Here is a 15,259-nt window from a genome sequence, read left to right as displayed (position 1 = left end):
TCAGGTGACTGGGTGTCACTTGTGTCATAGGGATGTACGTGAGATTTCCACACTCCTAAACATCCATAAGGCCACTGTTTCCGACTGTTTATTTAACCAGTATGCTTACATAAAAACACAGGGTATTTTAATAAAAGCATTTTGGATATTTATGCTTTCAAATTTTGATTTTTAATTTTACATAGAATACTTATTCTGTTTGTTTCTTGTGTTGTCTGTAAGACATGCACTGTGACGTCAGACACTGAAGCACTCTACACTGCACTGTATGGAACTTCATAGGATAGCTTTTTTAGCAAACAGTCTTAAGTTTTCTAATCAATTTTGGTAAAAGTTATTTGCAATACAGTTATACAGTTTCAGACGGATTTGACGACTCTTTTTATCAAAAAGCGTTTACATAAACATTGTTCAGGTTTACCTTAAAACAAAAACACACACGCAAGTTACGGAACAGGGAAACAGTTTACATATACAACAGCAACAAACAAAACAATTACACAGTACGTACGTCATTTACGAAACTAGCAGGAAAGTATTACAATAGAGTTGCTTCTGCCTGCTTCCAACATCAGCTGTGTGTGATTAGTAATGACGAATAGCGTAAGGACTTTTTTTGGCATAATTTGCGGCTTCAAAACAACATGGCTGCCTTCTTAAGTGCCGTTGTCTATATGTTTCGTACATGGAACTGAAATTATGGAACTCATAAAGAAGTTTCCAGATGAACTGTGTATGTAATTGACGCATTCGTACTCTGGCTAATTAACGAGCAATAAATTAATAAATAAGACACTTCATATACTGAATTATTTATTTGGGGCTCTATATTGTTCACAGTTTCTTCTCTCGAGGAATTTGGAAATAGCTGGTGATGAATGTGCTGCCTTTACGGAATGGTGATGCCGGCGGTACTTGAGATCCAGTCGAGCAAGTAGGTGACCCTCATGAAGCCGGCCGGGTCTCCGCTCGCACAGCCCTTGCCCGAACTCCAGCTGAGGGTCCCGATCTGCGTGTAGCTTCCCTGTGAGCCGACCACCAGCGCGCCGCCGCTGTCGCCCTGAAACGTGACCACAGTATAATCTCTGGCTGGTGGGAGCCCCAATCAGGTATTCCCGAACATAGTAAAGGGTCACTCACTCAAGGTAAACACATACATTCTAAAGTAATCCATAAGTACTTGAAGCCATTTCCCTGGAATGCAACTTCTATTGTGGCGGATATTCGGTATCTGTTCTAAAGTACCCGTGCGTGTCCGCCACGCGCCTTTACGTCGGCTTGAAACTGTGCTGGGACACTTTCAGTCAGGTGTCTGAACGTATGTGGAGGAATGCTAGCCCAAAACTAGAGGAGGTTGTGCTGTAGGACGCTGCAGTTTGAAGTAAAGGAAGTCGACCAAAAAGTGTTCCATTGTGTTCAGGTCGGGACTCTGTGCAGGCTAATCCATTTCAGGAATGTTATTGTCCACAATCTATTGCCTCACTGCAGCACCTTTATTATAAGGTGCATTGTCATGCTGAGACATTCATCGTCTGCTAACTGTTCTTCTACTCTGTGAAGTACACGATGCTATAAAATACACTGACGAAAAAACACTGCAACACGAAGGTGTCCTGCGACATTCACGAAAACTGGTAGTCGTGTTTCTACATCGGAAAAACGATGTCTACTCAAATTTCGAGCTATTCGCATAAGAGTGCCGCTAGTAGTGTCACTGTGAGCATGCAATTCAGTTTTGCTTTAATTACACGCTGTAAAGGTCGTGAGACTTAGTTACCTTTCAGATTGAATGTGAGTTGATTGCAGTCAGGGATGCCTTTAAGGCGATAAAGACGCCAATATCATCACCTCACTGAAATTGAACAGGGTCGTGTAATAGGGCTGCGATAAGCTGAATGTTGCTTCTGCGATACTGTAGAAAGACTTGGTAAGAGTGTAGCCACTGTGCATGATTACTACCAGCGGTGATCACGAGAATGTACAGTCGCGAGAAGAGCGGACTTGGGACGGCCACATGGCACTACCGGGAGGGAAGACCATCGTCTTCGGCGTATGGCTCTGGCGCATCGTACTGCACATACAGCAGCAAACTGAGCAGCAGTTGGCGCCACAGTGACACATTAAAGAACATTCGTCTGTCATTGCTTCTCTACTGACAAAACACAAAAGAGGATATTTAAGAATATTCGCTTCTTTGTGCAACAAAATGACGTGTGCACAGAATCTGGGAGAGCCCAAATTTTTATTATCGTCAGCAGACCGTGATTGGCAAAATGAAATTTGGCATTTATACTTACGCCTTTTTCGTTACTTGTTTCCGTACCAAAGTCCAATACCTGAAATTGATACATTTCCCTTTCTGTACCACGGCTAACAGTATGCATCCTCATCACAGAAATACCTGTAGAGAACCTTCCCTATCGTCAACCCTAGATGAACTTATTTTCGCGGTTCGTTCACATTATGGAAGATCTGCAGTACGTTTAGCTTCACACACAGTGTTGCCCATAACGCAGGGTAAACTCCTACCGGGAGTAACATCAGCTCGGCATCGTGCGAACAAAAGTATATCAGATTCGGAAATATTTTTCATATCTTTGGGCACCGAGGTTGCAGCATCAGCTTTTCATGAACGATGAATGTTGTGAAGTATTTCGAGGGTCTTTAGTAATTCGGTATTGTGAATCATTCGGTGTAGAGGAACGATCTTCATGATTTCAGACCATGAGTATAGTACAGATACGCAGTGCACTGCCTCCATTACTGTTCATCACTTTTATGGGCGATGGAATAAAGAACAACTAGAAAAGTTTTATTGAAATTAATGCAATTGGATTTGCAGATGATATCATGATCTGAGGCAAATCAGAGGAAGGAGTTCAGAACAGATTCAACGTGTGTGGAAATCAGCTCCTAGAATACCTTCATATCAGCGAGGCCAAGGCAGAGGCGACGGCATTCAATATAGACGAGCATCACGCAATTGTGAGACTAGGACATCATCAGCTACAGTTCTGCAGTTTGTGGACTGTTTTTCGCACCTCTATAGCATAATCTCCATGGATAATTCGATGGATGGAAGATTACGAACAAAGTTCAAAACGGTGCTGAGTTTTACCAACAATAAAAATTTTGACATTCAAGCATGCGATCTCACAAAGAGAGGCATCGAGGTTCCTGGCATCACAAATGAAACTCCTGAAATCTACCAACCTGAAGACCAAGATGGACAAGAAATGAGAAGAAGAAAGCCAAGGTCAAGATATCCCTTTTAGACCGTATCAGCACATCCAGACTACGGTTGTACAGGATGTAATGAGAGTGGAGCCTGCACGAATAGCTGGAATAAATTCGGGCAGACAAGTGGAAGGGGAACATCTTGTAGAAAGAAGCAGAACTCATTGGTTGGCCATGATCAAGAGGAGAGAGGCAGAGGATGATGTTCTCCGCCACAGGTCTTATAGGGACCGAAGGAAGCAGAAGTGAATCATTAACAGCACTCGATAAACTGGTATTGAGCTTTGATGATGACGATGACGATGTAGGAGAACAAACTAAGAAGTACTAAGAGTCCACGATGATGGATAAGTGTCAACTGGTGAGACGCAGTTGAGCTTTTCCTAATGCGGCTGTCTCGTGTGTTTCCAAATCGACAATTAAAACCAGTGACCTCAATGGTTCATCGAGAAAAGGGACAGCAGTGTGGGCATGCGAGACACCTCAGCGTCACTGAATGATGGCAGGGTATCTTACCAGACTAATATCGAGCTGTGCTGCAACGAGCCGACCGGTGGTATCTAATGAGCTGCACAGCTTGCAACTTCACCAGACTTAAACAAGGTTTAAAGGAACACTGGCACTATTACAGTATGGCGGCGACTGATGCCAATAGAAACGCATCAGCCTTCATTTTGGATACTCTGCGATCCCGACATCTAACAATTTTCTCAAATTTTTTCTAACTATAGTGGCGTACTATGGAAATTAAAATTACTACAGGGTACGCGTAAAAATAAGTGGAAGACAGCAAGAATGTTATCGAAAGGCTGAAGATCAGCAAATGATAGGTTTGTACAAGAAGTGGCAACCGTCAATGAGCCTTGTTACTATGGTATCACAGCCAGCAAACACTACACAAGGGGTAATCACGCTGGGTTCAAGGATTGGCACCAGAGATCGCGCTGTTGCCCGACTGCGACAGCGGCGCAACCTTCGCCGCACAGTCACCGGACGCACGAGTGCCACGCACCCTGAGCTTAGGCGCCACCGGTGCCAAGCATCACCTTGGTAAGAGACTGCCCGACCGTAGCTCTAGCCAGTTCCTGCTGAGTTGTAGTCCAGTTCTGGCATAGTTGTTACCCAGTTGTCGAATAGCTCGGGTTAGCAGCAGTCGAGGATAGAAATAGTGCAGTCGTAACTTGCTCTACGAAAGTAGTGCATCAAACTGTCATCAAGACTTTCAGTACGTATATTTCTATGTAGTCAACTATTAACGTGATAACTTGTCCCTGCTTTGCTAAAGACTTTTATACGGATTTCAACAAGGACACTTTGTACCAAAGTTAAGTGTAATACGATATTACGCTGAGTGATGTGTTCACTAGTTCTTTTGATTTCTGTCCCAGAATCCACGCACTGTCCCGACTGGGCATGGTACTCTTGGTGGTCAGACTACTCCGTCACTTCAGTTACCGTGCGGAATCAAAATCTGTAGCAGTGAAAATGACGGTAGGTACTTACGGAGCAGACGTTCTGTCCGCTGGAACCGACGGCGCAGAGTGTGAAGTCGTAGATGGGACCCCCGTAGTATTGGCTGCACTGCGTGTTGGACATGACGTTCAGTGTCGTGTACTGCAGCGTGTCTGGGATGACACCGTCTGGAAACAAACAACACGGACTCGTGTACCCCTAAATGCTTCCGTGAGTGACAGCTTCACTAGATGTGCTGATGTTCAGTTTCCAAGAATGTTCTTTATCATGTTACGTTACGGAATTACACAGATAATGTGTAATAGAACTAGTAGGCCGAACATTAAACATATTCTATGTATTTTGTATTACATGTTTCTCTTCACATACATAATTTCATTGTAAACCTTTATTAGGGTAACAAGTGCCACATAATATGTGCTTTTATTGAGGCATGTACAGGGTGACAATTATTGAACTATGTGAAAAGAAACCATGAAATATTGACCTTCCCATTGGTAGGGTGGCTTGCGTGCCTCAGTGATACAGATAGCTGTACCGTAGGTGCAACCACAACGGAGGGTTATTCGTTGAGAGGCCATACAAACGTGTGGTTCCTGAAGAGGGGCAGCAACTTTTTCAGTAGTTGCACGGGCAACAGTCTGGAAGATTGACTGATCTGGCCTTGTAACACTAACCAAAACGGCCTTGCTGTACTGGTACTGCGAACGGCTGAAAGCAAGGAGAAAGTACAGCCGTAATTTTTCCCGAGGGCATGCAGCTTTACTGTGTGGTTAAATGATGATGGCGTCCTCTTAGGTAAAATATTCCAGAGTTAAAATAGTCCCCTATACGGATCTCCGGGCGGGGACTACTCGATAGGACGTTGTTATCAGGAAAAGGAAAGTGGCGTTCTACGGATCGGAGCGTGGAATGTCAGACCCCTTAATCGGGCAGGTAGGTTAGAAAATTAAAAAAGGGAAATGGATAGGTTAAAGTTAGATATAGTGGGAATTAGTGAAGATCGGTGGCAGGAGGAACAGGACGTCTGGTCAGGTGAATACAGGGTTATAAACAGAAAATGAAATAGGGGAAATGCAGGAGTATGTTTAATAATGAATAGGAAAATAGGAATGCGGGTAAGCTACTACTGACAGCACAGTGAACGCACCTTTGTGGCCAAGATAGATACGAAGCCCACGCCTACCACAGTAGTACAAATTTATACGCCACCTAGTTCCGCAAATGACGAAGAGATTGATGAAATGTATGATGAAATAAAGGAACTTATTCAGATAGTGAAGGAAGACGAAAATTTAATAGTCATGGGTGACTGGAACTAGATAGTAGGAAAAGGAAGAGAAGGAAACGTAGTAGGTAAATATGGAATGGGATTAAGGAATGAAAAAGAAAGCCGCCTGGTAGAATTTAGCACAGAGCGTAACTTAATCATAGCTAACACTTGGATCAAGAATCATAAAGAAGGTTGTATACATGGAAGAAGCCTGCATATACTGGAAGGTCTCAGATAGATTATACAGGGTGAGCCACTTAACATTACCGCTGGATATATTTCGTAAACCACATCAAATACTGACGAATCGATTCCACAGACCGAACGTGAGGAGAGGGGTTAGTGTAATTGGTTAATACAAACCATAAAAAAATGCACGGAAGTATGTTTTTTAACACAAACCTACGTTTTTTTAAATGGAGCCGCGTTAGTTTTGTTAGCACATCTGAACATATAAACAAATACGTAATCAGTGCCGTTTGTTGCATTGTAAAATGTTAATTACATCCGGAGATATTGTAACCTGAAGATGACGCTCGAGTACCACTCCTCCGCTGTTCGATCGTGTGTATCGGAGAGCACCGAATTACGTAGGGATCCAAAGGGAACGGTGATGGACCTTAGGTACAGAAGAGACTGGAACAGCACATTATGTCCACATGCTAACATCTTTTTATTGGACTTTTTCACTGACGCACATGTACATTACCATGAGGGCTGAGGTACACGTACACACGTGGTTTCCGTTTTCAATTACGGAGTCGAATAGAGTGTGTCCCGACATGTCAGGCCAATAGATGTTCAATGTGGTGGCCATCATTTGCTGCACACAATTGAAATCTCTGGCGTAATGAATGTCGCAGTAAATCTGGTGTAATGTCGCCGCAGGCTGCCACAATACGTTGTTTCATATTCTCTGGGGTTGTAGGCACATCACGGTACACATTCTCCTTTAACGTACCCCACAGAAAGAAGTCCAGAGGTGTAAGATCAGGAGAACGGGCTGGCCAATTTATGCGTCCTCCATGTCCTGTGAAACGCCCGTCGAACATCCTGTCAAGGGTCAGCCTAGTGTTAATTGCGGAATGTGCAGGTGCGTCATCATGCTGATACCACATACGTCGACGCGTTTCCAGTGGGACATTTTCGAGCAACGTTGGCGGATCATTCTGTAGAAACGCGATGTATGTCGCAGCTGTTTGGACCCCTGCAATGAAGTGAGGACCAATGAGGTGGTCGCCAATGATTCCGCAGCATACATTTACAGTCCACGGTCGCTGTCGCTCTACCTGTCTGAGCCAGCGAGGATTGTCCACGGACCAGTATTGCATGTTCCGTAGATTCACTGCCCCGTGGTTTGTGAAACCCGCTTCATCGGTAAACAGGTAGAACTGCAACGTATTCTCTGTTAATTCCCATTGACAGAATTGCACTCGATGATTAAAGTCATCACCATGTAATTGCTGATGTAGCGACACATGAAACGGGTGAAAGCGGTGACGATGCAGTATGCGCATGACACTACTTTGACTCAGTCCACCGGCTCTCGCAATGTCCCGTGTACTCATGTGTGGGTTCATGGCAACAGCAGCTAACACACCAACTGCACCCGCTTCTCCTGTGACGGGCCTGGTTTTGCAATGTGCGGCACGTTGGATGCTCTCTGTCCGGATACCGTTCTGCATACACCCCGCAGGCTTCAGCTGCATTTCGTCGACACTCGCCATAGATGAGTATCATCTCCGCCTTTTCAGAGTTCGAATACAGCATGGTCACAGTTCCTACACCACTACACTATCACAGACGTCTGGTAACACGGTGTACTACAGTTGGTCTGCGTGCGAAGACGAATGCAGAATAACAACAGCAGTAAGCGCTACATGCGGACACTGCGATAGCTAGACCAAACCACAACATTGCACTACAGCCACACTCGTAAACACGGTCGTCATCGTAAACATGTCCCTGCAGATGCCGGTCGCCGACCGTGGCCCGTGTTTGTTACAACAAGCAACTGAACGTCGGAGGTTTCAAGCGTCAACTTTAGGTTACAATATCTCCGGATGTAATTAACATTTTACAATGAAACAAACGGCACTGATTACGTATTTGTTTATATGTTCAGATGTGCTAACAAAACTAACGGGGTTCCATTTAAAAAAACGTGCATTTTTGTATGTTTTGTATTAAACAATTACACTAGCCCCTCTCCTCACGTTCGGTCTGTGGAATCGGTTCGTCAGTATTTGATGTGGTTTACGAAATATATCCAGCGGTAACGTTAGGTGAGTCACCCTGTATAGTGGTAAGACAGAGATTCAGGAACCAGATTAAAATTGTAAGACATTTCCAGGGGCAGATGTGGACTCTGATCACAATATACTGGTTATGAACTGTAGATTAAAACTGAAGAAACTGCAAAACGTTGGTAATTTAAGGTTATGGGACCTGGATAAACTGAAAGAACCAGAGGTTGCAGAGAGCTTCAGGGAGAGCATAAGAGAACGATTGACAGGAATGGGGCAAGAAATACAGCAGAAGAAGAATGGGTAGCTTTGAGACATGAAATAGTGAAGGTAGCAGAGGACCAAGTTGTTAGAAAGACGAGGGCTAGTAGAAATCCTTGGGTAACAGATAAGGTAATGAATTTAATTGATGAAAGGAAAAAATATAAAAATGCAGTAAATGGAGCAGGCAAAAAGGAATACAGACTTCTAAAAAATGAGATCGACAGGAAGTGCAAAATGGCTAAGCAGGGATGGCTAGATGACAAACGTAAGGATGTAGAGGCACATATCACTAGGGTAAGATAGATACTGCCTACAGGAAAATTAAAGAGACCTTTGGAGAAAAACCACTTGCACGCATATCAGGAGCTCAGGTGGAAGACCAGTTGTAAGCAAACAAGGGAAAGCAGAGAGGTGGAAGGAGTATGTAGAGGGTCTATACAACGGCGATGTGCTTGAGGATGATGATATAGAAATGGAAGAGAATGTGGATGAAGATGAAATAGGAGATATGATACTGCGTGAACAGTTTGACAGAACACTGAAAGACCTAAATCGAAGCAAGGCCCCGGGAGTAGACAACATTCCATGAGAACTAATGACAGCCTTGGAAGAGCCAGGCCTAACAAAACTCTACCATCTATTGAACAAAATGTATGAGACATGCGAAATACCCTCAGATTTCAAGAAGAATATAATAATTCCAATACCAAAGAAAGCAGGTGTTGACAGATGTGAAAATTACCGAACTATCAGTTTAGTAAGCCACAACTGCAAAATACTAGCAGGTACTCTTTACAGACGAATGTAAAACTGGTAGAAGCCGACCTCGGGGTAGATCAGTTCGGATTCCGTAGAAATGTTGGGACACGTGAGGCAATACTGACCCAACGACTTATCTTAGAAAACAGATTAAGGAAAGGTAAACCTACGTTTTTAGCATTTGCAGACTTAGAGAAAGCTTTTGACAATGTTGACTAGAGTACTCTCTTTCGAATTCAGAAGGTGTCAGGGGTAAAATACATGGAGCGAAAGGCTATTTACAATTTGTACAGAAACGAGTTGGCAGTTATAAAAATCGAGGGGCATGAAACGGAAGCGGTGATTGGGATGGGAGTTAGACAGGTTTGTAGTCTATCCCCGATGTTATTCAATCTGTGTATTGAGGAAGCGGCAAAGGAAACAAGAGAAAAATTCGGACTAGGGATTAAAATCCAGGGTAAGAAATAAAAACTTTGAGGTTTGCCGATAGCATTGTAATTCTGTCAGACAGCAAGGGACTTAGAAGAGCAGTTGAATGGAATGGACAGTGTCTTGAAAGGAGGATATAAAATGAACATCAACAGAAACAAAACGCGGATAATGGAATGTAGTCGAATTAAATCTGGTGATGCTGCGGGAATTAGATTAGGAAATGAGGCTTAAAGTAGTAAATGAGTTTTTCAATTTGGTTAGCAAAATAACTGATGATGGTCGAAGTAGAGAGGATATAAAATGTAGACTGGCAATGGCAAGGAAAGCGTTTCTGAAGAAGAGCAAGTTGTTAACATCGAGTATAGATTTGAGAGTCAGGAAGTCGTTTCTGGAAGTATTTGTGTGGAGTGTAGCCATGTATGCCAGTGAAACATGGACAATAAATAGTTTAGACAAGAAGAGAATAGAAGCTTTCGAAATGTGGTCCTACAAAAAAATGTCTGAGATTGGACTAGAACGTGACTAGAAAAAGGAATCGGTTGATAGCACATGTTGTGAGGCATCAAGGGATCACCAATTTAGGCCTGGAAGGAAATGTGGAGGATAAGAATTGTAGAAGGTGGTCAAGAGATGAATACAGTAACCAGATGAAGAAAGATGTAGCTTGTGGTAGTCATTCGGAGATGAAAAGGCTTGCAAACAATAGAGTAGCATGGAGAGGTGCATCAAACCAGTCTCTGGATGGAAGACCACAATAACAACAACAGACTGCAGCTCCGCTTCTGACAGACTCTGAACTCTACATCCAAACGTGCAAACAAAAGGTACAGATTGCTCAGTGACCACGCACTGATAAACGAAGAGAACCAAAGAAAGCCTGAAAGCGTGGGTTTGCTCTGGAACCAGCTAGAGGGTGAAATACAAGGGACCTCAACTCGCAGTTTTAGTTTCAACACGCAAACTGGGAAGGAACGACAGTTTCGGAATATGATTGTCAACTATCCTGTTCACAATAGAACAAATTTAAATGTCAGAAAACTTACTGACGGTTGTGCCGCGTTTGGTCTTATACTTGTGTCTACTGTTTCCAAAAGACATCCCCAAAAAAAAGAAAATTTGGCGCTCTCCACAAAAATATTTAGGTGAATTTCAACTGGACTACGTCGCAATATCTAAATGCGATGTTAAGGAAATAGAGAATGTAGAAGTGAGGAAATGTGGCATTTTTAACCTATCACTTTCTGCCGCGCGGTGTAGCCGGGTGGTCTAAAGCTCCTTGCCAGTGTTTGCGCGCCTCCCCCCATTGGAGGTTCGAGTTCTCCCTCGGGCATGAGTGTGTGTGTTGTCCTTAGCGTAAGTTACTCGAAGTTAGATTAAGTAGTGTGCATGCCTAGGGACCGATGACTTTAGTTTGGTCCCAAAGGAAATTTCCACTTCCTGACCCGTATAAGGTTAGACTTCTATCATTAAATAAGAAAACACTGCTTGAGAATTAAGTTAATAGAAACGACGCTGAAAAGCTCAGGCATAGCTAATTTTGAAAAGCTGCTACAGCAAAGGAAAACAGGGATCTAGCGTAATACCTGAAAAAATACGTACCTACAGAAAAGGAAATAACAGCGTTACAAAGGAGATGTAAACATGCTTGGTGGACTGAAGACTGTGATAAGGCAGTCTGCCGAATAAAAGTAGCTTGTAAAACATTGTACATTGACAAAACAAGAGATAAGCTCTCAGAATACGAAGAAGTGCTGAAGCAGACAGCAAAAATCGTCCGTAAAGCCCAAAGTTCAAGACGGCAATGTTAATGTGGCAGTGAAGAATTAAGAAAAGTGAAAGACGTTGGCTGTGGAGTGATCTTGTGGATGTTGCAGTTCTTATTTGGGTGCTGGAAGAGAAACTGGAGACGAATTCCGCGTTATTCAAGTCACTGCTTTATAGTTTTTTTACCCAAAAATGTTTCAGTACTTTTGTGCTATCTTCAGTGGTTTATTGTTTATTTTCTTTCTGAAAAACTGTTATTTCATATTAACCTCTCAGGTGGATTATTTGAACTTCTGGTACAAATGTATTTATATTTGTAATAGGAACAATTGTTAAGTGTCAATCTATTTTCATTACTTTACATACAGTACAGAGTTGAGACATACACACATCAAAAGAAGTTTTGCATCACCCCGGTTCCTAGAACTCCTGAAGACAGACGTTAACTGTGGATATTGTATCACAGACACAGTCCCTTTAACTATTCAGAGACGTCTCTAAACCCGCCCAAAGATGTAAACAATCATGCATGAGCAGCACCTATTAGACGGAGGAGGTTCGACAGCCGATAAGTTCCAGTCGTTCCACCAGGAAGGAGTTACACGGCTCGCGTTGTCTGTAGTTCAACCATGCCTAAACGGTCAATACCGTGGTCCAATCGCGTCCGCATTGTTGCTTTGTGCTAGGAAGGGGTCTCAACAAGCGAAGTGTCCAGGCGTCTCGGAGCGAACCAAAGCGATGTTGTTCGGACATGGAGAAGATACAGAGAGACAGGAACTGTTGATGACATGCCTCGCTCAGGTCGCCCAAGGCCTACTACTGCAGTGGATGACCGCTACCTACGGATTATGGCTCGGAGAAACCATGACAGCAACGCCACCTAGTTGAATAATGCTTTTTGTGCAGCCACAGGACGTAATGTTAGACTCAAACTTTGCGCAATAGGCTGCCTGATGCACAGCTTCACTCCCGACGTCCATGGTGAGGTCCATCTTTGTAACCACGACACCACGCAGCGCGGTACAGATGGGCTCAGCAACATGCCGAATGGACCGCTCAGGATAGGCATCACGTTCTCTTCATCGATGACTGCCGCAAATGCCTCCAGCCAGACAATCGTCGGAGACGCGTTTGGAGACAACGCGGTCAGGCTGAATGCCTTAGACACACTGTCTAGCGAGTGCAGCAAGGTGGAATTTCGCTGCTGTTTTGGGGTGGCATTATGTGGGGTGGACGTACGCCGCTGGTGGCCATGGAAGGTGCCGTAACGGTTTGTACGTTACGTGAATGCCATCCTCAGATAGTGCAACCTCATCGGCAGCATACTGGCAAAGCATTCGTCTTCATGGACGACAATTGGCGCCCGCATCATGCACATCTTGTGAATAACTTCCTTCGCGATAACGACATCGCTCGAGTAGAGTGGCCAGCATGTTCTCCAGGTATGAAACCTATCGAACGTGCCAGGTATAGATTGAAAATGGCTTTTTATGGACGACGTGACCCACCAACCGCTCTAAGGGATCTACGCCGAATCGCCATTGAGGAGTGGGACAATCTGGACCAACAGTGCCTTGATGAACATGTCGATACTATGCCATAACGAATACAGGCACGCATCAACGCAAGTGATCGTGCTACTGGGTATTGTAGGTGCTTGTGTGTGCAGGAATCTGGACCACCACATCTGGAGGTCGCGCTGCATGGTGGTACAATATACAGTGTGTGGTTTTCATGAGCAATAATAAGGGCGGAAATATTGTTTATGTTGAGCTCTGTTCCAATTTTCCGTACAGGTTCCGGAACTCTCGGAACCGAGGTGGTGCAAAACTTTTTTTGATGTTTGTATATCACAGAGTTGAGACTTTAGGAGTTGTTCATTTACCGTATGCCTAAAAATTTTAGTTTTATAGTAAATTTGGAAGTAACACAAATATGTACATGTGTTTACATACCTCACGCGAAGCTGTTAATTGCGTATGGTGGTAGCTTCAAATCTACTATACAATCTACAACTTTTATCTGCAAACAAGGAAACGGCTTTTTTTTCTTTGTTTTTTATTCCGACTGGGAAATCGATATATATCGAGTTATTTGGCGTGTTACGGTTTTTAATGTTGAAGAGTTTTGTACCTCGTTCGTGTCGTATAAACGAAGTTATTTCTTAAAGGGGGATCACTGTTGTCAGTTGCAGCGACACGTTACGCGGAATCAGCGGCGACAAGTGTCATTTTACTTTCGCTCGTCGCCGCTGACTCCGCGTGACATCCTGCTGCAGCTGACAACAGTGATCCACTGAGCCCCCTTTATTTTGATATAATGTTTCAAAGCTGCGGATTATGCGTGATGTCTGTTCTTATGGACATGTCCGAAAGAACAGACACCACGCACCCATACAAGAAGTTATTTCCTTTGCTGCTGTCGTTACACATGCATTTTGTATGATTCGTTTGCCACCGCCATTTCACGTTTTGTGACTGTGTGGTGCTCATTTCTTTGGCCCTGACGTGCTTCGTTGACGTTTGTGATTCTTATGTCATGTGTGTGTGTGTGTGTGTGTGTGTGTGTGTTTGTGTGTGTGTGTGTGTGTGTGTGTGTGAGCACGCGCGCGCGAAAGGAAGAGCGAGCGAGCGAGACAAAGACAGACACAAAGACAGAGAGAGAGAAGAGAGATAGTGTGATGGGACGGAGTGAAGGAGATAGGCGACATTATTCACATACTGTCAGCAGATAGTAAGTAACAAAAGGCACTTAATGACTTACAGAAACTGAGTGGGCAATATGCTAAAGATACCGAAAAAACAACATAATACAGAGGAGACTTGGAAGACATAATACCGACGCTGATAAATATAGTCGGTCTGGTATGTATCGGTTAACATGCAATTACAATCAGGCTGCACATATGTGTCAAACGTGCAGGAAGTTGGGAACCAGATATACACAACATGATTGCATTTGCAATTGTAGTGATGTTTTGGCGACTTTTGGTTACTGATTACACCTTCTCTCCAATCGCCCACGAGCGCAATGACCATTTGGCATCCGTGCGCGGCTTGTGCTACAGTCACTAAATATGGAGCATATACAACCACAAATCCAGGGTTTTATCCGATTGCCACCACAGTAACTGCAGAGGCCCAGAACAATTTTAGATTTAGTGCCGTACAGGACTGTTTGCACTCCTGCATGTGTTTTCAACCACATTTTTTTATGACATTGCAACTGGGCAACACAACTCTACAGCTGTCCTTGCGGATTCGTCGAAACAGGACTCCGTTGGTTGCCCTGTAGATCGAGTCCTCTAGGGCCGGCAGCCTCGGAACTTAACTGCCTTCGACGGGGAATTTCATACGTTCTTGCGGGCACTGGAGTAGATAAGATGCTGCTTCAAGTGCAAAATTCCTTGTCTTTTCAATTTCTCTGAGGGACCGTCATTCTCTATAATGCTTGTACCCAGCAGAGAAAGTAGGACAGAATGTACAAGAGACCTCCATTAAGTACAATGGCCGTGGAGGGAGGTCTTTTTTCTTGGTACCAAGGCACATGAATATTGCGGGGAAAGAAAGCGCAGATGTAGCAGCGAAGGAGGCATGTCGTGATCCTCAGTTATTTCACTGTGCCGTCCCCTTGCACACTATCGCCTCGCTGTTGAGGTACAGAGTCATGCCGCGATGGGAGTAACTGGATGTGACAGCTAATATGCTGCATCTAGTAAAGCGCACTACGCGGCGGTGTTTCAGCCACGAAGATGGGGTGAGCTTCTCCTTGCTCGTTTTCGCGTAGGCCACAGTCCTCTCACGCCTGGCTT

The 15,259-nt window shown here is 44.0% G+C and overlaps 1 protein-coding gene across 1 annotated transcript in view; it reads right to left on the bottom strand.

Moving 5' to 3' along the window:
- Positions 1-889: 889 nt before the first annotated feature.
- LOC126456231 (brachyurin-like) overlaps positions 890-15,259 on the bottom strand; it is a 330,534-nt gene continuing 316,164 nt past the window's right edge. Inside the window, exons 5-6 of the mRNA XM_050091984.1 lie at positions 4,741-4,877; positions 890-1,060 (exon numbers count right to left, since the gene is read on the bottom strand). Of these exons, the coding sequence (XP_049947941.1) occupies positions 890-1,060; positions 4,741-4,877 (308 nt within the window). The remainder of the gene's footprint in view (positions 1,061-4,740; positions 4,878-15,259) is intronic.

The sequence above is a fragment of the Schistocerca serialis genome, chromosome 2 (assembly GCF_023864345.2).
Source record: "Schistocerca serialis cubense isolate TAMUIC-IGC-003099 chromosome 2, iqSchSeri2.2, whole genome shotgun sequence".
Classification (NCBI taxonomy): Eukaryota; Metazoa; Arthropoda; class Insecta; order Orthoptera; family Acrididae; genus Schistocerca; species Schistocerca serialis.
The sequence above is the reverse complement of the archived record's forward strand: the minus strand, read 5'-3'. Positions and strand labels throughout refer to the sequence as shown.